This window comes from Pinus tabuliformis, chromosome 8 (assembly GCF_031772625.1).
Source record: "Pinus tabuliformis cultivar Carrire ecotype Pingquan chromosome 8, CPIR1, whole genome shotgun sequence".
In the NCBI taxonomy this organism is placed as follows: domain Eukaryota; kingdom Viridiplantae; phylum Streptophyta; class Pinopsida; order Pinales; family Pinaceae; genus Pinus; species Pinus tabuliformis.
In genome coordinates, this window is record NC_142294.1 from 1,341,327,109 (window position 1) to 1,341,348,474 (window position 21,366).

Genomic DNA, 21,366 nt, shown 5'->3' on the forward strand with positions numbered 1-21,366 from the left:
TTTTTCTTTATATAGCCATGCTTTTGATAATACCATGAATCGAAACCAGAGGATCCGAAACCTGAGGCGCAACTGTTTTGACCAATTCTCTTAAGAGAAGGCTTAAGCGGGAAAACTATGATAGCGGTCCAAAACCACAAAAGGCGGGCTTTTAACTTAATGCATCCAAACTAATAATATATTGGGTCCAATCCTTATTGCTATCGGCGCCTGCCCATCTCATGTTCGATCCGATGGATTGGATGCGACATGCCCCATTAACCAGCCTTTATTTATATATCGGGTCCGCTCCTCATCGCTAACAATACATGCCCGGCGTCCGATCCGATGGATCGGATGCAATATGCCCCATTAACCAGCCTTTATTAATATATCGGGTTTGCTCTCATCGCTAGCAATACATGCCCGACGTCCGATCCAATGGATCAGATGCGATATGCCCCATTAACCAGCCTTTATTAATATATCGGGTCCGCTCCTTTCATCGCTATTGGCGATTTGAAGTGGGAGGCTTATGGGCGAACATCGCGGATGCGATTTAATATGAAATGCTTTTAATTCCTTCATCGGGTCCGACCCCTCTTATCGCAATCGGAGGATTTCACCAAAGACACATAGCCGGATGCGATATTATTATGAGCCATGTTTGATGCCACCATCGGGTCCGCTCGCAATCGGAGGATTTCACCAAAGTCACATAGCCGGATGCGATATTATTATAAGCCATGTTTGATGCCACCATCGGGTCCGCTCGCAATCGGAGGATTGGGGTGGGTGACCCTTTATGTATTCCGATATACTGTGGACGCGATATTTTTATAAACCATGATTAATGCCTTCATCGGGTCCGCTCCCAATCGGAGGTTTCAACGAAGTCACTTAGCCGGACCCCCGACGCGCATGGATGCGATATTAATATAAACCAAAGTTAATGCCACCATCGGGTCCATTGCGATATGCTTCCGGGTCACACAGCCGAAACACCATTGCGCCGATATGCCGAAACATATATATATATATATATATATATATATATATATATATATATTGATATGCGATATGCCGAAACTTCGATGCCGCAATTATATTACTCATGTAACTGCCGAAAGGGGATATAATGCATATATATGGGTTTTACGCACCCAACCAACTCCCGATAATATAAATGCATGCATATATGGGTTTTAGTAAGCCCGATAGCTCCCGATAGTGATAATGAATACATATATGGGTTTTAAGCACCCAAACACCTCCGATAACATTAATACATGCGAATATGGCCTTTCTTCTCTAATACATGAGTATATGGCCTTTCTTCTCTCCTCTTGGCTCTTCTTGTCCCCATCATGGTGTATATAAGAGACATGACTGTCTAAGAGAGAGTTGCCATCAAGTTCAACATATGTTCATAATGCCATAATGCCAACAATCTCCCCCTTTGGACTTGATGGCAACAACACCATCCAAAAAGCACTCTCCCCCTTTGACATCAAGGGCAAAGGGCGGATATCTGCTTCTCCTAACTATTTCTCCCCCTGAGAGCTTGCTCCTCCTGAGATTGCCCCTCTGACTTTAGGACAAAAAGTCGAGCTATTCTGGCTATATATAAAATAGGAACCGCGCTATACTGCCTACATATAACATAATTCAACATCTTTATTGCCATGGATAGATACAGTTCATTTACCCAACATGTTCCTCCTTCTGTAATACGATAATGCCAACAATGAATTATGCTCCCCCTGAACCTTGTACGCGTATACCCCATCAGAACCTCGCGTACAAGCACCAATCTGAGAATTAACAGCAGGATGATGCGTCGACAACCCCCAACTTCTGCCTGAGGTATTCAAAAGTCTCCCTGGGCAATGGTTTGGTAAATATATCAGCCACTTGTTCCTTAGAAGAAATGTATTCCAACTTGACCTTTTGTTCAAGCACTTGTTCTCTGAGAAAATGATACTTGATTGGTATGTGCTTGGTTTTTGAATGCATGACTGGGTTCTTTGAAATGCTGATTGCACTTGTATTATCACATAAGATGGGGATAGGTGGAGTACAAGTGATTTGGAAATCCTTTAAAGTCTGCATCATCCAAAGAAGTTGGGTGCAACAAGATGTAGCAGCCACATATTCTGCGTCAGCGGTAGATAAAGCAATCGAACTTTGTTTCTTGCTGAACCAAGATACTAATCTGGAACCCATAAAGAAAGCACCACCACTTGTGCTTTTCCTGTCATCCACACTTCCTGCCCAATCTGCATCTGTGTAAGCATGAAGTGTGAGATCTGTATCTCTAGGATACCATAAGCCAAAGTTTTGAGTTCCTTGAAGATATTTGAAGATTCTCTTTACTACCTGAAGATGAGTTTCCTTTGGGTTTGTCTGAAATCTTCCAACTATTCCAACTGCATGCATGATGTCTGGTCGGGTACCTGTCAAATAAAGTAGACTTCCAATCATAGATCTGTATGTTGGTTGATGAACTGCAGCCGATTCATCATTCGCACTAAGACTGCATCCTATAACCATGGGAGTACATACTGGTTTTGAATCTTCCATGCCATACTTCTTCAAAATCTGCTTGAGGTACTTGGTTTGAGACAAGAAGATACCGTCTTTATTTTGTTGGATTTGCAATCCAAGAAAGTATGTCAGTTCACCTAGCAGGGACATTTCGATTCTTTCTGCATTACCGAGGCAAAGTTTTGACTCATAGTTTCTTCATTGCTGCCAAAAATAATATCATCTACATACACAACAAGTATTAGCAACTTGTCATTTTCAATTTTTATATAAAGATTGCTATCTGCTGATCCTTTTGAAAAACCTTGTTGATGAAGATATTTGTCCAAACGGTAGTACCAAGCCTTTGGAGCTTGTTTAATACCATAGAGAGCCTTTTTCAGTCTACATACAAGGTTTGGATCATTCCCAAGAATGAACCCATCTGGCTGCTCAATGTATACTTCTTCTTCTAAATCTCCATTCAGAAAAGCTGATTTCACATCCATTTGAAATACTTTGAATTTTTGAAAGCTTGAGAGAGCAAGGAACATTCAGATAGCTTCAAGTCTAGCAACAGGAGCAAAAGTTTCTTCAAAGTCTATTCCTTCTTGCTGAGCATATCCCTTACAAACTAGTCTTGCCTTGTTTCTAACTACTTCCCCATTTTCATTCAACTTATTTTTGAAGATCCATTTTGTCCCTATGACATTCTTATCTTTTGGTCTAGGAACTAATTCCCAAGCGTTGTTCTTTTCGATCTGCTCAAGTTCTTCATCCATAGCCTTGACCCAACATTCATCTCTGCATGCTTCTTTTACATTTTGTGGCTCAGTGGAGGAGAGCAATGCCAAGTAGCTTGAGGCTTCTGCTATTGTTCTTCTTGTTTGTACACCTGCCTCTTTCTGCCCCAAAATCTGAGATTCTGGATGATTCTTTTGAACATGCCTGGATGGAGTCTTTTCTTCTATCCTTATCTGTTCCTCTGGAGCCTCTTGAGGTTCTTCTTCTTCATTATCAGTCTGATTTGAAGGGTAGTCTTCATCTTCTTCGATATTTTCATGATTTACTTGCCTAGGAATGTATCCTTTTTCATCAACCACTACATCAATGCTGTCAACAATTCTTCCAAGTCTTGTATTGTAACACTTATATGCTTTACTATAAGGCGAATAACCAAGGAGAATGCCTTCATCTGCTCTAGGCTCAAGTTTGCCAAGCTGTTCATCAGTATTCGTAATATAGCATTTGCTTCCAAAATTTTTAAAATGCTTTACTGAAGGAGTCTTACCATACCAGAGCTCATGAGGAGTTTGAGTGCTGTTTACTCAGACATTTGTTTTGTTGAGAATAACAACCGCGACATATGCAGCTTCACCCCAGAAGGTTGCAGGAGTTCCAGATTCATCAAGCATGGCGCGGGCCATTTGTTGGACTGTTCTGTTCATCCTTTCCACCACTCCATTTTGCTGAGGAGTCCTTGCTGTAGAGAATTCCCTTTTTATTCCATACTCTTCACAGAAATCGAAAAATTCATTTGAGGTAAATTCCCCACCTCTATCAGACCTGAGACACTTAATTTTGTGATCTGATTCATTTTCGACCAAGGCTTTGAAGGATTTGAATTTCTCAAATGCTTCGTCTTTGTGTTTCATAAGTCCTAACCAAACAAACCTGGAGAAGTCGTCAATGAATAATATAAGGTATTCCTCTCCTCGAGGTGTCCTTGTCCTAAATGGACCACATACATCTGTATGAATAAGTTCGAGAGGTTTGCTAGCTGATCCTTCCTTCTCAGGGAAGTTAGTCCTGGTTTGTTTACCAAACTGACATGATTTGCATATTGTATTCTCTGGAATTTTGATATCTGGAAGATCACGAACTGCCTGATACTTGCATGCTTTCCTTATTTGTGAAAAACTTAGATGCCCCAACCTCCGGTGCCATAACCAGTGCTCATCATCCTTGCTCAGATAGCATTGTTGTTGTCCTTCTTCAAATATGTATAGATTGTTTGGAGTTCTTTTGCCTTTGATCACTGTTTCACCTGTATCAAGATCATGAACACGACATCCATTTGATCTAAATATTACCTCGGTTCCTTGATCGCACATCTGACTGACACTTAGAAGATTATGTTTCAATCCATCAACGTACAAAACATTTCCTGCTTTGACCTTTTCTTTCAATTGAGCAATACCTTTTCCTTTTATGGCAGCAAGAGTATCATTCCCAAATGAAACTTTCTTTCCTTTTTCTAAAGCAGTGTATGATTCAAGTTTTTCTTTATCACCTGTCATATGCTTCGAACATCCGCTGTCGATGTACCATTGATTTTCTTGTATTCAGAGTCTTCATGACCAAATTTATTACAGATAGAGCATTCAATTTCATTTTCAAGAGCCGAGAAGTTGTTATAGGTCCTTTTTGTAATCCCAGTCATACTTCTTTGCTTTTGGGCTTCTCTAGTCATGATTGTTTTGTAGGCAACACATTGAGCTGCTTTGTGACCGAAGTTATGGCAGGAGCTGCATTGTTGGCATTATGGCATTATGAACATATGTTGAACTTGATGGCAACCCTCTCTTAGACGGTCATGTCTCTTATATACACCATGATGGGGACAAGAAGAGCCAAGAGGAGAGAAGAAAGGCCATATACTCATGTATTAGAGAAGAAAGGCCATATTTGCATGTATTAATGTTATCGGAGGTGTTTGGGTGCTTAAAACCCATATATGTATTCATTATCACTATCGGGAGCTATCGGGCTTACTAAAATCCATATATGCATGCATTTATATTATCGGGAGTTGGTTGGGTGCGTAAAACACATATATATGCATTATATCCCCTTTCGGCGGTTACATGAATAATATAATTGCGGCATCGAAGTTTTGGCATATCGCATATCAATTATATATATATATATATATATGTTTCGGCATATCGGCGCAATGGTGTTTCGGCTGTGTGACCCGGAAGCATATCGCAATGGACCCGATGGTGGCATTAACTTTGGTTTATATTAATATCGCATCCATGCGCGTCGGGGGTCCGGCTAAGTGACTTCGTTGAAACCTTCGATTGGGAGCGGACCCGATGAAGGCATTAATCATGGTTTATAAAAATATCGCGTCCACAGTATATCGGAATACATAAAGGGTCACCCACCCCAATCCTCCGATTGCGAGCGGACCCGATGGTGGCATCAAACATGGCTTATAATAATATCGCATCCGGCTATGTGACTTTGGTGAAATCCTCTGATTGCGAGCGGACCCGATGGTGGCATCAAACATGGCTCATAATAATATCGCATCCGGCTATGTGTCTTTGGTGAAATCCTCCGATTGCGATAAGAGGGGTCGGACCCGATGAAGGAATTAAAAGCATTTCATATTAAATCGCATCCGCGGTGTTCGCCCATAAGCCTCCCACTTCAAATCGCCGATAGCGATGAAAGGAGCGGACCCGATATATTAATAAAGGCTGGTTAATGGGGCATATCGCATGGATCGGACGTCGGGCATGTATTGTTAGCGATGAGAGCGGATCCAATATATTAATAAAGGCTGGTTAATGGGGCATATCGCAACCGATCCATCGGATCAGACGCCGGGCATGTATTGTTAGCGATGAGGAGCGGACCCGATATATAAATAAAGGCTGGTTAATGGGGCATGTCGCATCCGATCCATCGGATCGGACATGAGATGGGCAGGCGCCGATAGCAATAAGGATTGGACCCAATATATTATTAGTTTGGATGCATTAAGTTAAAAGCCCGCCTTTTGTGGTTTTGGACCGCTATCATAGTTTTCCCGCTTAAGCCTTCTCTTAAGAGAATTGGTCAAAACAGTTGCGCCTCAGGTTTCGGATCCTCTGGTTTCGATTCATGGTATTATCAAAAGCATGGCTATATAAAGAAAAAGGGGATCCGGTGGCAAGGATTGAGAATGAATTGAAGATCTTAAGGGAGAACAGATCGGCATTCTTATGATCTGTCAAGGAGCAATCAACTGAACCGAATTCAAGAAGAATGCGCGCAGGACGGCAGATCCGCATCGCTTCGGGGGTATTGCAGTTCAGTTGAGAGCAGCCAATCGCAGGGAAGTAGCAGCCATTCCTTAACTCTGATATAGCGTCTTCTGTTGATTCGCTAAAGGTCTCTGGGTCCGGATATTGGGTTTGTCTTGTGTCTAGCCTCTGGGTGCTCTATAACATGTATGACCTCTGCATTATGGTATGATTCAGGCATATACAACCTCTGATTAAAAGGTGACCAGATCAGATATTTATTTATAGCTAGTGCATGGGTTGGCGCGTGGGTGATCTGCTGTATAAAGAAAACATGTATTGATCTGAGGTTTGGGTATTTCTAAAGAATCATTTATACTTCATGATCATTTGATCTTCTTGGATCCAGTTTGAAAATTTATGAAAAGTGGTCCTTGAAAGAAGTAAGGGGGTTGTAGCTCCCTTCCAGGAGAGACTGGAAAACGAGAGAGAGTTGTAGCTCTCTGCAGGTTGCAGCCTGCGTACTGGTAAAGGACTGCACCGGTACAAAATCATTGTAAAAGGAGTTTCTAATTGAAAGAAGATAGAGACTTGCAGCAGGTGGTTTTCTCCCACATTGGGTTTCCACCTTATATCATGGTGTTCATGTGTGTGACTTATGTGTGATGGTCTGTTCTATTTTACTGCACCAGTTTACTGTTAATATGGTTGATAATGTTCTAATGCACTCATTAAGGATCAACTAACTGAATCATAAGAAGTTGTGGAAGTAGCATATATGAATCTGAATATGGAAATGAAAAAGTTTTATTAATGTGATAATACTGATTCATCCCCCCTTCTCAGTATTATTTTCAACAATTGGTATCAGAGCTAGGTGCTTCAGAGAAGCTTGATCGCTTGAAGGAAGATCGTTCATTATGAGCAACTACGAGAGGGAAGCATCAATCAGGCCACCGATTTTTGATGGGACAAACTTCAATTATTGGAAGGTAAGAGTTACTACCTATCTTCAATCTCTTGGTACGGAAGTTTGGGATATCATAGAGACAGGCTACACTTTTCCTTCAGCTACTCCTACAGATCCGGCCGAGAAAAAGAAATATGAAACAAATGCTAAAGCAGTCAATACTCTGTTGGGATGCTTATCTCAATCAAAATTCGTAAAGGCTATGCAATATAAATCTGCAAAAGAAATATGGGACAAGATTGTCTTGAGCTACGAAGGAGATGAACAGGTAAAGCGTGCTAAACTTCAAACCCTCAAGATTCAGTATGAGAATCTTAGAATGTATAATGATGAAAGTGTGGCTAACTATTTCCTTAGGGTAGATGAGATTGTTAACTGCATGAAAAACTTGGGTGAAGAAATAAAAGAGGCTATTGTGGTTGAAAAAGTTCTAAGATCCTTGTCCACCAAGTTTGAATCTAAAGTGTCCGCCATAGAAGAAAAGGAGAATCTACGAACTCTCACCATGTCACAGCTGCATGGAATTCTAACCGCTTATGAAATGAGAAAAGGAGGTCCTTCAGATAGGAGAGAAGCTGCCTTCAAGGCTTCAGGCAAAGGAGAGTACCTTGAATCAAGTCATGTGTCAGAAGAAGAAGAAGAATCAAATTTTGTCAGAAATCTTCAACGAGGTACTGGCAGATTCAGAGGTAAGTTACCCTTCAAATGTTTTGCTTGTGGAAGAGTAGGTCACTATGCTGCCAAATGTCCTCATAAGGATAAGATTGACAAGGGAAAGGAACCTGTTAGATGGAACAAGAAACAGAATGCAAATAAGAAGAGCTATTACACCCATGAAGACAGTGATGGTCTATCAAACAGCGATGAAGATGAACGAGGTAATCCCTATAAACTTTTAATGGCTTTTGAAGATGATGATTACATGGATGCTCTAGATATAGATAGCTATTATGAGGAGATGTCTAGACTCAAGACATGCTTAGAAGAAAAGAATGTGATCATTGAGACTCTGCAAATCCAACTTGATGAAAAGAAACAATCTCTTGAAAACTTAGAATGTGAAATTGTTGGGCTTCAAAAAGAAATTGAGAAAACAAAGGCTCTCAATCTTAAATTTGTTAAAGGATCTGAAACTCTGGATGAGATCATCAATATACAGCGCTCTCCTCTAATTAAGACAGGTCTGGGGTATAATGGAGAAACATCTCAAGCATCCACCTCGAAGAGTTATCTCGATGCTGCAAGAAGATATGAGCAAAAGCCAAACAGAGATCACCAGGTAAATCAGGGACAATTCACCTTAAGGACGAACAAAAGCTACAATCAGCCAAGATCCTCTCAATTTACCTCAAGAATGGATGAAAATAGAAATCACAACATTCCATCCGTGATAGTCAGCTTTCTCATAGAGCTTGTCCTCGGCAGGAAAGAGTGATGAGGACCCCATAGTTCTTTTAGGATAGCCTTGCCAATCTTCTCTTCAGTGATTGCTCTTGCTCTTCCTCGGGCTTTGTCTTCACCTCAGCTCCGATACCATGTTAATTTATTGTATGTTCTATGCTTATAATAGTTTACTTTTCTTTCTAATTATTATTCATAGATTAGCAATCACATGTGCAAAAGTAAAGTGCAGATAGAACATTAAATGATCAATAGAAAACAAGCCAAGACAAGAGACACAAGATGTGGCGGCTAGCTAGGGACAAACCCCACAATATGTGGGGAAACCCTTTGATCAAATCTTCTTTTATCTTCAATAATTCAGCAAAGAGAAATAGTACATTAAATCTGATTTATATCAGCAGTAGCAAACCCTAGATAAGTAGCATCGGTATTAGTGGCTTCATCATCAAATCTAGCGCAGACGATATCTTGCAAACCGACCGTCGGATCGGCTTGATTCCACCACCAAAAAATCGGGCATTCAAAGGAGGTCCAGATGGACCTACAATGCAGTTCAGAGGAGGAGATCAAATGGTCAACGCTGGTCAAACTTTGGATCTGCAGTTGCAGCTTCAGGTTCAACAGCTTCCTTCCACGTGTGAGAGAGAGTCTCTTTTCTGCGCAATAGAGAAGAGCCTCTTTTCTGCGCAGGAGAGAGAGAGAGATGTGATGAGATGAGTGAGTGCAAATGGGGAAAAGTCCTCCTGTATTTATACACAACTGTTGATGTTTGAATAGATGCAACTGTTGGGCTTCTGAGCCTATATGAGTTGTAGGTCGGCTTGATAATTATTCCATAATCAAAATAAATTCATATCTCCATAAATACTTATCGGAATCGGATGATCTTTAGATCAATCTTACACCTCTTGATGAGAGGAATCTAATAAAAATATTATCAACCATGAATAAGATGAACCACATGAAGTTTGGCCCTAGTTGCCAATTTTAACAATATTAACTCTCATAGATGATTACATGATGGCCGAGTTTTGGAGTTTCGGGTACGGGTACGGCCTGAAACGCCAGGTTCTTAGAAGTTTCGTGCAACATAGATGTAAATCTATCTTGGTTGGCTTGTAACCAAGGGTTTTTTACCTTGTTTTAAAACTATAGGGTCTTCATTTTTAGAAATTCAAACCTATGAGTCTTATATAAATATGAGAGACTCACTCTCATTTGAATTCATGACACTTGGGATTTTTGGCTACCTCATTAGAGGATTTTCGGCCTGCACTTTTGTGGAGTGATTTGGATGAAGCTAATGCATTTTGATATTTGGAAAAGTTTGTTTTCTCTCTTGGAGCTTCTTTTTGACAATCTTGTGGATGGATATACTCTTCTTTGTCTTTTAAGTGCTATATGATGCTATATTTCTGTTTTGTTGAATGTCTAATGCATGGAAAAATTCTCTTATAGTGATTAAATGTTCCCTAATTAATGCGAATTGTTTGAAGCATTGAAAACTATTGGAATTTTTTGCATGTGTTTCTCATTAGACAAAGAATGAATGAATGTTCAGACGATAATTTGCATTTGCATCCTTGAAAATCCATAGCAATTGCCATCGAAGTATAAAAGTCTAAAGTTGCCGTGTAGTTGCATCCATAGATAGTGAAAGTTGAAACTGTTTCTTCACGCCTCCTTGAAGAGTGAAGTTACCAAATCAATATCATTTTTTGACTCCAATCCTTCAAATTGCTAGGCACTGGTCCTAGATCCTTGGTGATCACATACAATTGAAAAATTATACTTATTTCACCTTCTTTTACCTTTCGTTTTAGTCCCTCTAAGGATAAGGAAGCCCATCTCGGACTTGGTGCGAAATTTTAGGGAGGAGGAAACTTTGAATTCTGTCGGGATAGGACTCTTCCTTAGTGTCTCTTCTAGGCCTACACGAGTTTTGAACGAATTCTGACGGTGGAATTTCAATATAATTGATGCCCTAGCTATCACACCAAGTGGGAACCCTAGAAGCCATCCTTCAACTTGGGGATTCTTTGAAGGTTTGTACTTTAGTACTTGTTGAAGTATATCATTCACAACCTTTTATCTTATCTACCTTGACCTTGGATGAACTCTTATATCATAAAATTTCTCAACCCTAGGTCTCGTGTAGTCTTTCTTTCAAGGGTTTTTTCTTGGAAAGTCTTCATAGCTTCTCCCAAAGCTCACACTTTCATTGAACCTTTCCATTGAATGAGCCTCCTTGCCTCACTTCAAACCAATCCTAGATACATCTATCACAAGTGAGGGATACTGGGACTCCTCCCGTTGGTGAAAAATTGAAAATTCAAGAAGAGAAGGAGACTTAGGCTGTGGTGACAGTGGGCCTTAGTGCCAAATTGTTGTTGTGCCGTCTAGTGTTAGCCTATTTACTAGGCATGCTAGTATTGTGCAGCAACAGGTCTCACATAATTACTTAGCACTTTAACACAATCTTGTTTCTGTCGAGTAGTTTTCATGTGGGAAGTATTATCAAGCAAATTAGGAGTTGAAGTAAGAAAAGCAACTGGTAGAGCTCTTGTTAAGCAATTTCCAGCAAATTGATAGAGTTTAGTGTCATCTTTGTAGGCAATATAAAATAAACGCAAAATCACTACTTCCCTTTATGGTCAGAACCATAGAGATATATTATGTGAGTGCTGTTTAGGGAAGCTTCCCTTCAGGTGACTTGTAGTGATTTGAGAAGAGTGGGGAATTGGGATCCTAGTTGACAGTGGCTGAAACAATAGGGGAAAATAGTTCCCCTAGTGGTTACCCACATGGTAAGGTAACAGGTACATGGTTTTGGAATCCTGCCACATTGACATATTAGTGGATGGCTCAGCTTATGCTTCTTTGTCTGACCTTACTGGTTCAAAATTTATGTCAACAGTTTGCAAATATGTTGCTTAAGACCTATCTGATCACAGCAGCCTGGGTTTTACTTATACGGATTAAATAGGGAAGCCTTTTCTTTTACTATTTGGCACATGGTTAATCAATATATGCAGAATAGCTTCAAAATTGAAGAGTACTTTTCTTGCTAATCAGAATCTTCTATTTGTATGATTGTATAGGCTGTTTAGTCTGTTTCATCATTTATGTAGACATGGTAATCATAGGGGTTCCATTTTTATGCTAAATTTTATGTACATATTTGATTGACATTTTCCCCTTGATTTTAGATAGTTATTGATAAAAAACATGTCAAGAAAGCTATGCTGATATCCTATCTTGGTGATCTTCACATGTGCATGTCCCTATATTGTTTTCAAGGTTTCCACAGGAAAGGAAAAAAAATAATTTTATTGATTGTTGTACTGTAACAATGGGAGGTTTATGGTATGCAGACATTAACTCTGAAATTCTATTCCCTCTTGAGTTGACTAGAAGTCAATTCTGTAGATCTATTTTTGTATTGTATAAGTGCAATCAGTTTGTGTTCATGGCCATCGATGTGATTCTTGGGACTCCTAATGCAACTTGTCTAGTAAATGTTCTAGATGCACATCAATATTTGGGAACCCTATTCCCTTTCATGAGTTCGGAAGTAATCATCTATAGATTATATAGCTTATGTTGCTATCATTTGGAGCTTATATTCACTAAAGGTTTCAAGCACTGTATATGCAATGGTGTCTTTTATATGATAGTATATAGTATGATCAACATTTTCTTCTCTTCTTGGGAAGGCCATATGTTTTTCTGATTCAGGAATCAAACGTGCTGCTGAGTATCGTACAGAGTCTTCTTGGCTTCTAAATGCTTTTTCGAGCCCTGATTCTCTGGTAAGTCTAAACTTTATTTCAAATTCTGAGGTGATTGCTGGGGCACTAACAAAACTTGAAATTATAATGATCTTAGGTAGACATGATAGGTTTGACTTATGTGTTTTTATTTTGCAAGAAACTGATGATTCTGAAATGTTTTGAATGTTGCATTTCTTAGTTGGATTGATAGATTTCTGAACTTGTATACTGTGTGACATGATAATAAAGACCTTGTTCATGCAGTTTTTTGATGTCAAACTCAGTTTATTTACTAGCTATCAGTAAGAATCTATAATTAGTAGGCTATTTCATGGCAGCCATGTAGGTGTATTCAGGTATTTACTTTTTTTCGATACACATCTATTTTTTTTTGAATTTTATCTTCCTTTGATTATTGATATAGTCAGCTTCTAAAACTCTTTAATATGAAAAAGCGAGCCACCAAAGCAGCCTCCACAAGCATGAGCAACAGCTAACCATAAAATAACATGGGCTGGCTTGATCCAAAACATCTGCAACCACACACATATTAGGTAAGAGTCTAAAGACCAGAGAGTCACAGCAGCAATGAACATAGGGTCATAGATTGAGCATAGATAAAGTAAGTAATCACACCAACTTTGGCAGGGAGGTGGTCATCATCATCTAGGGCAGGGCCCCAGCTAGTAAATGAGGAATCTGCATTTGTTGGCTGCATTGACTGCTAACCATTAGTGGGTGGCTGAGGAGGCTTTGGTGTTAAATTTCCATGAAACTCTGCAACTACTTAGATGAATAACTGAAAACTAGTTTACTTTCACCAAGATATAGAGTTTCTTAACAATTCATAAGCAGTGGAATAAAAACACCAGAGATAAAAAAACACATGCACACAAATTGACACACTTGTTTTCTCAGGAAATCCATCAGGGAAAACCTGCTTCCTTGATGTGGTATTTTATTGATTGTCCTTGAGCAATTGGATCTATTACAAAAGAATCTGCCTCTTTGAAAGCATTCTGCTTCCTCTCATAAATCTCAGCTGATACAATTGATTTGAACTTGCCTTGTTCACTGCTTGATCTTGGCCCTCTAGCTCACAACTCTTCCTTTGCTATCTGCCTCTTTGAAAGCATTCTGCTTCCTCTCATAAATCTCAGCTGATACAATTGATTTGAACTTGCCTTGTTCACTGCTTGATCTTGGCCCTCTAGCTCACAACTCTTCCTTTGCTGCCTCCTTGAATTGCCTTTTTAATTCGCTATCCCAGCTCGTATTCTCTTGCGCACTCGGCAGCCCTATTTCCTTGCAAAAATACCCTATTTCCTAGTGCAAGTCTGGCGCCTATTTCTTAGTTCAAGTCTTCCTATTTCTTTGCGCACTTCTTTCCTCCTATTTCTTAGGACACCAGCTCCTCAAAAATGCGCACAATCAAACTCCTAAATCCTAGTGCACTTGTGATTTGCTATTTCTTAGGACACAAGGTCTATGCTCTCCACAATCAAAGATACTCTCACAAACTTGTGAACTGTCTTGTCTCACAAACCTTGTGCACAAAACTTATGATTTCCTATGATTTCCAATGCCTTGATCCTCCTCCTTGTAGACCCAATTCGAACATGCAACGAGGCCTAGTTATATTTTAGAAGTCGAGTTCTGATTGAGAGCTAATTGAGAGTTCTTCTTGTCCTTTCTCCAATCAACACTGGAGTTCTTAACTTGTTCTCTCTCCAATCAACACTGGAGACTAACTCATTCTTTCTTCAATCAAGACTGAAGACTAACTTGCTCTAACTAAACTGGTAACTGCCACCTCGTTCTGTAGTCAAACTGATGAAGACTCCACTTAATTGAAGATCTAACTGTGCACATGCTAACTTGATGATTATTCCAGTAAAGTGGAAATAACTCATCCTAATTGAAGTCTAAATCATGAGCTCGACTCATAATGGGAGAAAGACAATTTGAGGTCTTCATTGGTTAAGGTACAAGCCATAAGTCCTTTTTTCGCTACGTTTTCAACATTCCCTCTTAAAGGAAGGTACTTCTGGAAGAACATCCTCCACCTAGATTTGTCTTCAACATCACCAGGTTATCCGTTGTTGCAACTGCTTCCTTTGATCTATAAGATTTCCCTACTTCCTACTGTGGAATTTGATTTGAAGACATGTTCCTTCCAACCATGCTCCTATGATCCACCTTGTACACCCCATTTGAGCCTATTACTAATTTTTCCTTTGGCTTGGAGTCTATCAATTCAGTCATTACTCGGTGTACCTCTGTGGCTGCTTACTCCGCCTGAATGTGGTATTGGGAGGTCCAACTCTCTCTTGATCCCCCCTAAACAACTCGTTTGCCCACTTGGCTTGAAATCTCCTTGTACTGGGAGTCACTAACTGAGTGGCTGCTCCTCCATCACTGCATCTTCTCAAAACATTTGATCTCCTATTGAAAACAATTAATGATGTTGGTCATAATAATGTGGTTCAAGTGATCACTGATAATGCAACAAATTGTAAGGGAGCAGGAAAAATCATTGGGCAAACTCATCCACACATCTTTTGGTTCGAGTGCTTGGTGCACACATTGAACCTTTTGATGCATGACATTGTGAAGCATAAAGAATGTGGATGGATTAATCAACTATATAAGAGAGGGAAACAACTCATTAGATATGTCATAGGGCGTACAACGGTAAACTACTTTTATGGCACTTACTCCAAGTTGCAATTGCTTAAACTTTCAAAAACTAGATTTGCAAGCTATTACCTTGTTACCCTCCACCAGTGGGTGACCCCTATAGGAGAAAATTTCTCCTAGATTTGTCTTCAACCAACAACCAATAGCCCCTTTGAGCCACTAGATAGCTCGATGTGCCATTATTTTCCGCCACTTGAGCCATCCATTGTGCCCTCACTCATTTGTTATGATTGTATGTTTGAAGTTGGGGCTTCCAAACCTGAAGGTATGACTTTTCATTATGTAATTGGGTGTTTATGCTTGCTTTTCTTGGATACATCTGGACATGGATTAGTGGGGGGATTCGGTGGAAAGAATGGGCTTGCACTGTACTCTTGTTCCCTTACCTCAACTTGGGGGTTAATCTTCTATCCTAGTCCCGTGGGGTCTCCTTTATTGGCTACTAGCTTTAGGAGTGGCACTACATGGGAAACCTCGATTTTGGCTGTGTGGTCCTGCTTCTCGATACCATATATCTCACTCCGCTTCACTCATTACTAGCCATGTTCAAATTTTCCCCATTTGGGTCCACATTTGTCCATTGGGTCCATAAGGTGTTAGCCTCCCCCTCCCCTTGTCCACACTTTGGGTTTGGCCTAGAACAATGGCCTGGAGATTGATGCAACTAAAAAGAAAGATAAAAGCATAATTTGGCCACATACAACAAGAAATGTAACATAACATGCAAAAGATGTTCGGGACAAAAGAATTTAGCACGGGGGCAAAAGCCAAACATGAGCTCTATCGCCTATCACTATGGCCATCACCCTGGTTCCTAGGGTCCCTATGAGTGCCCCCTGCATCATTAAAAAACCTATGATTGTCCCAAACCCATGGTGGGCTATGAATTGCCCGACCTTAAGGGGGTATTCACTGCTACATCTTACACATCATTCTCTCATCCCCTTGAGCCCCGAGCAGTAAAATGAAGAAAAATCAATAAAAGGCATAAGGCATATGAGAAGGGTGGAAAAATAAAGGCCGGCGTAATTCATGCACCATGATTGCTCCATCCTATATTCATACACCCTGGTGTGGGCTTCCTTCATCATAAGTACCCTTGTACCATGGCATGTGGCTTGGAGCCTTCCCTTTGCCCTCCCATTCTGTTCCATCACTATCTCACTTGAACCCTGCCATTTGATGGATGTACCATGGACCTGTCACTCCCTTAGAGGTTGAAACCATCTAATAGGGTCCTTTATTAACCTCTCTTGTCGAGCAAAGAAACACTTGTACATATTGAAGCCCATTTGGAAGGGCATGCCACTATGAAGTGTCCACTTTTTCCCTTGTTTAGCAAGCTTAATTACTCAATTGCACTAATGGTTGATTGTACTGGAAGGTGAGAAGACGCATTGGATTTGTTGGAAAATCAAAGATATTATTAGGGTTTGATTCTCCTTTCTTGATAATTACTTGTGAGTGTGTTGGATTCTTTTACTTCTTTATTATCTTATCTTTCATCAAGCAATTATGCATATATGAAGATCACAAAAACAAGAGACATAAGATATAGGCACATGCCAGGGAAAAACCCCCCTCTAGGGAAACATCCAATCAAGATGATTCTTCCTTTCAATAGTATTCTTTGAGATTCTTTACCCTAGACCAAGACCAAACTTTCCCTCCACACCATGTCAGCCTCCAAGATCTTCGACTCCTTCCAGCAACTTCGACTAGGCAGCAACTTCCGACAACAACGAAATCTTAGGAGACTTCGATCTCCTAACCCAAACCACGAAACAGAGAGAGAGGCACCAAAAGCTCAATTTTATTCTTCTCTAGAGACTCCCCCAAACTCGCACTTCTTTCGTCCTCCTGGCAACAAACTTTGCACTTCTCCAACTCTTCTTGAGATATCGAACTTCCTTGAGAGTGAGTGATCCAAATGACTTTGACCTCCTTCAATATATAGGCTTCTTGTGGGTTGAATGGGGGTCCTTAGGCCGACATGATGTGGAGGACACATAATTCATATTTGACTTGATACAAAACCTTTTTACATGATTCGAAAGCCCAAGAAGGGTCTCTTCGAATATACAATGACTCTATAAACTCAATATTAATCCTAGGAGTCCACAATGGAGACTTTGACTAATATAATGATGACCCAAGCATGAAACCCATGCTTTAATAAGTCATTGTTACAATAATAAAAATTATTTTCTTTATTCTTTTGATAAGTACATTACATAATGACTCAAGTACATTATTGAAGACCGAACATAGTTACATTTTCTAACACCCCCTCTTAACTAGGGAGGTATTCATATTGTACATATACAAAAGATTTCAAACTATATGAAAACATGAAGAACCTTTAGGCACCGCAATGCCATGGACTAGATTCGTGACCAGGGAAATCTATACATACATTCACTCAACAATTTAGGCACCGCAATGCCATGGACTAGATACATGACCAGGGCAATCTATCCAAGTGGGACAAAAGTGTACTCAAGCTTTCAGCTCTTCTAGGTACCATCAAGCTTACTTGCTAACCACCAACCCAAACATATAGTTGTGTATTCAAAAATGAGCTCAATAAACAACACCACCTTTTCAATTTTGGGATTCCAGACATCAACACAGAGTGTCGGCCTGATGTCTCCCTAGGCAATGCTTCACTCACAAAGCCTCAACAAATCTCTTCCATTTATTTATCATTAATATAATCACAATAATCTACCAAACACAGCAAGTTCCTTAGATATTCAAACTTCTTATTAGGAAGAGCCTTTGTCAGTATGTCTGCTACTTGTTCATTTGTCGGAACATACTCTAACTTCACGATCCCATCCTGCACCAAGCTCCTAATAAAATGGAACTTATTATTGATATGTTTCGTCCTCAAATGAAACACGGGATCTCTAGACATCTTGATGCAACTTTGATTTTCACAATTAATCATAGTAGGACCCAAAGACTTCTCAAACAAATCTGTCCGAAGATTCCTTAACCAAACAACCTCTTTTCCTACTTCACATGCAGCGACATATTTTTCCTCGGCACTACTCAATGCAATGGGATCTTGCTTCCTACTCATCCATGAGATCATAATAGCTCCTAGACTAAAGCATCCTCCGGTAGTTCTCCTTCCATTGGTCTCACTGCCACCCCAGTCAGAGTCTGTGAAGCCAATTTGCTTGACTTCCTTACTATCATACTTTAGGCATTGATGTATAGTGCCACAAAGATACCTCAATTTATGTTTGGCAACTATCCAGTGATCATGACGGGACTGCAACTGAAACTGACTAAGAATGTTCACTGCAAAACATATATCTGGCCTAGTATTTACCAGATACATCAGGGAACCCACCAACTGATGATATGAGGTAGGATCCACAAGACTAGAGTTGGAGCTCCTCAAGTTCTTGAGGTTGCTGATCATAGGAGTAACCATCAGCTTGGAGTCCATTATCCCAAATTTCTGCGATAACTTGCTGATGCATTTTCCTTTCCCCAAATATATCTTCCTAGGTCTCTGCCATACTTCTGGACCTAGGTAGTAATGCATCAGTCCTACACCCTTCATATCAAATTCAAATGCCGACATCTTCTTGCATTCTTGATTCTTTCGTTCTACACCAGTGATGAATAGATCATCCACATATACTAGAATAATAACGGGCTCATTATTCACGACCTTGATACATAGATTCAGATCAACAATACTCTTCACGAACCCAATTCTGAGAAGATATGCATCCATTCTTGCATACCATGCTCTTGGTGCTTGCTTCAAGCCATATAGGGCCTTCTTGAGTCTGCAAACATGAGAGTCCCTGCTATTCACTTCAAATCCTTCAGGTTGTTCGATGTACACTTCCTCATTAGTGGTCCCATTTAGAAATGCCGTGTTAACATCCATTTGATGGATATTCCACCCCATTGTAGCAGCCAATGAAACCAACGATCTAATGGTAGTGTACCTTGCAGTAGTGTTAAGTTATGGTATGTTCTATGCTTATAACAGTTTACTTCTTTTCCTTATTATATTCCACAGATTAGCAATCACATGTACATAAAGTAAAGTGTAGATAGAACATTAAACAATCGACAGAAAACAAGCCAAGACAAGAGACACAAGATGTGGCGGTTAGCCAGGGACAAACCCCACAATGTGTGGGGAAACCCTTTGATCAAATCTTCTTTTATCTTCAATAATTCAGCAAAGAGAAATAGTACAATAAATCTGATTTATATCAGCAGTAGCAAACCCTAGATCAGCGACATCAACATTAGCGGCTTCATCATCAAACTAGGGCAGACGATATCTCACAAACCGACTATCGGATCGGCTTGATTCCACCACCAAAAGTTGCGGCTTTCAGAGGAGGTTCAGATGAACCTATGACACAGTTCAGATGAGGAGATCTTCTAGTCCACGCAGGTCAAACTTCGCTTCTGCAGTTGCAGCGTCAGTTTTAGCAGCTTTCTTCAAACTAGGGCAGTCAATATCTTGCAAACCGTCTGTCGGATTGACTTGATTCCACCACCAAAAGTTGAGGCTTTCAGAGGAGGTTTAGATGAACCTACAATGCACTTCAGATGAGATCTTCTAGTCCACGCAGGTCAAATATTACTTCTGCAGTTGCAGCTTCAGTTTCAGCAACTTCCGGCTTCACATGTGTGAGGGAGAGACCCTTTTCTGTGCAGTAGAGAAGAAACTCTTTTTTGCGCAGTAGAGAGAGAGAGAGATGTGATGAGATGAGTGAGTCCAAATGAGGAAAAGTCCTATATTTATACACAATGTTGGTGTTTGAATAGATGCGACTGTTGGGCTTTTGAGCCTACATGAGTTGTAGGTCGGCTTGATAATAATTCCATAATAAAAATAAATTCATATCTCCATGAATACTTATCGGAATCAAATCTTTATATCAATCCTACGCCTCTCGATGAGAGGAATCTAATAAAAATATTATCATCCATGAATAAGATGACCCACATGAATTTTTGCCCTAGTTGCCAATTTTAACACTCCCTCTCAACTAGGGAGAACTTCATTTGCAATCTGTTTATCGGTCGTTAATATTCATCCATCAAATGCACTGCCCTGTACAGCATGACCCTTGCCCTGCTCTGCTGTATTCTGCCTGTTCTGCTTTGTCTTGTTCTGCCCTGTATTGATCTGTATGGCTCTGCTCTGTTAAGCGCTGCTCTGCTTTGTTCCGTCCTGCTCTGCTTTTGTCTAAATTATGAAGAAGAAGAAATGATTGAGAATGTATCATACTGACTCAAATCAGTGTCAGAGTATGTACCATTGGTCCCAGACCAGTCTCAACCAACCCGAAGTCAACGACATAGTGAGTACAACTCCATTGGTCCCAAACCAGTATCATCCTCCACTGACTCAAAGTCAGTCTTAGAGTGCGTACCACTGGTCCCAGACCAGTCTCAACCGACCTGAAGTCAGCTTCATAGTAAGTACCACTCCTACTACTGGTCCCAGACCAGTATCGCAGTCTCAGAGAGTGTACCACTAGTCCCAGACCAGTCTCAACTGACCCGAAGTCAGCGTCATAGTATGTACTGTTATCACCCCAAGAAACTCTCCTAGGTTGTATATCAGAGATGCTCGGGAACATTACAAACTCAACAAAAATGTTGGAAAAATGGTGGATGAATGAAAGAAATGCTGCATATTCAAGCCAGATAACCACTTATACTATGCTTAACCCCAGACATGGGTGAATACTCCCAGACTACAAGGCTTTAGACCACCAATTACTCATAGTTTGAGGAATAAGTGATGATGGAGAAGACTGATCACATCAGCAGATGCACAGGACCCTGTGATGGCCAGCTGCAACCAGTTAAGAGGTCTGTAAATCTGTCTTTTAACACACAGACAGGATGACAACTCTCTGGTATTAAAAGAACAAAAACCTGCAAACAAATTCAATGATACATGCTAAATCCTTACACAGAGGTGGGATGACAGCCC

At 40.2% G+C, this 21,366-nt stretch overlaps 1 protein-coding gene across 14 annotated transcripts in view; it reads left to right on the plus strand.

Annotated features, from left to right (window-relative positions):
• The window catches only part of LOC149240432 (nudix hydrolase 19, chloroplastic-like), a 391,868-nt gene that overhangs the window by 54,839 nt on the left and 315,663 nt on the right, over nucleotides 1–21,366 (plus strand). For 11 of the 14 annotated variants that reach the window (XR_016246532.1, XM_089373710.1, XM_089373698.1 and 8 more), the window contains exon 3: nucleotides 12,615–12,710. The exons of the other annotated variants lie outside the window; for them this stretch is intronic. Coding sequence is in view for 10 of the 11 variants with exons in the window: in XM_089373710.1 (XP_089229836.1) it covers nucleotides 12,615–12,710 (96 nt within the window). In the remaining variant the exon portion in view is untranslated. The remainder of the gene's footprint in view (nucleotides 1–12,614; nucleotides 12,711–21,366) is intronic. 14 annotated transcript variants of the gene reach the window in all.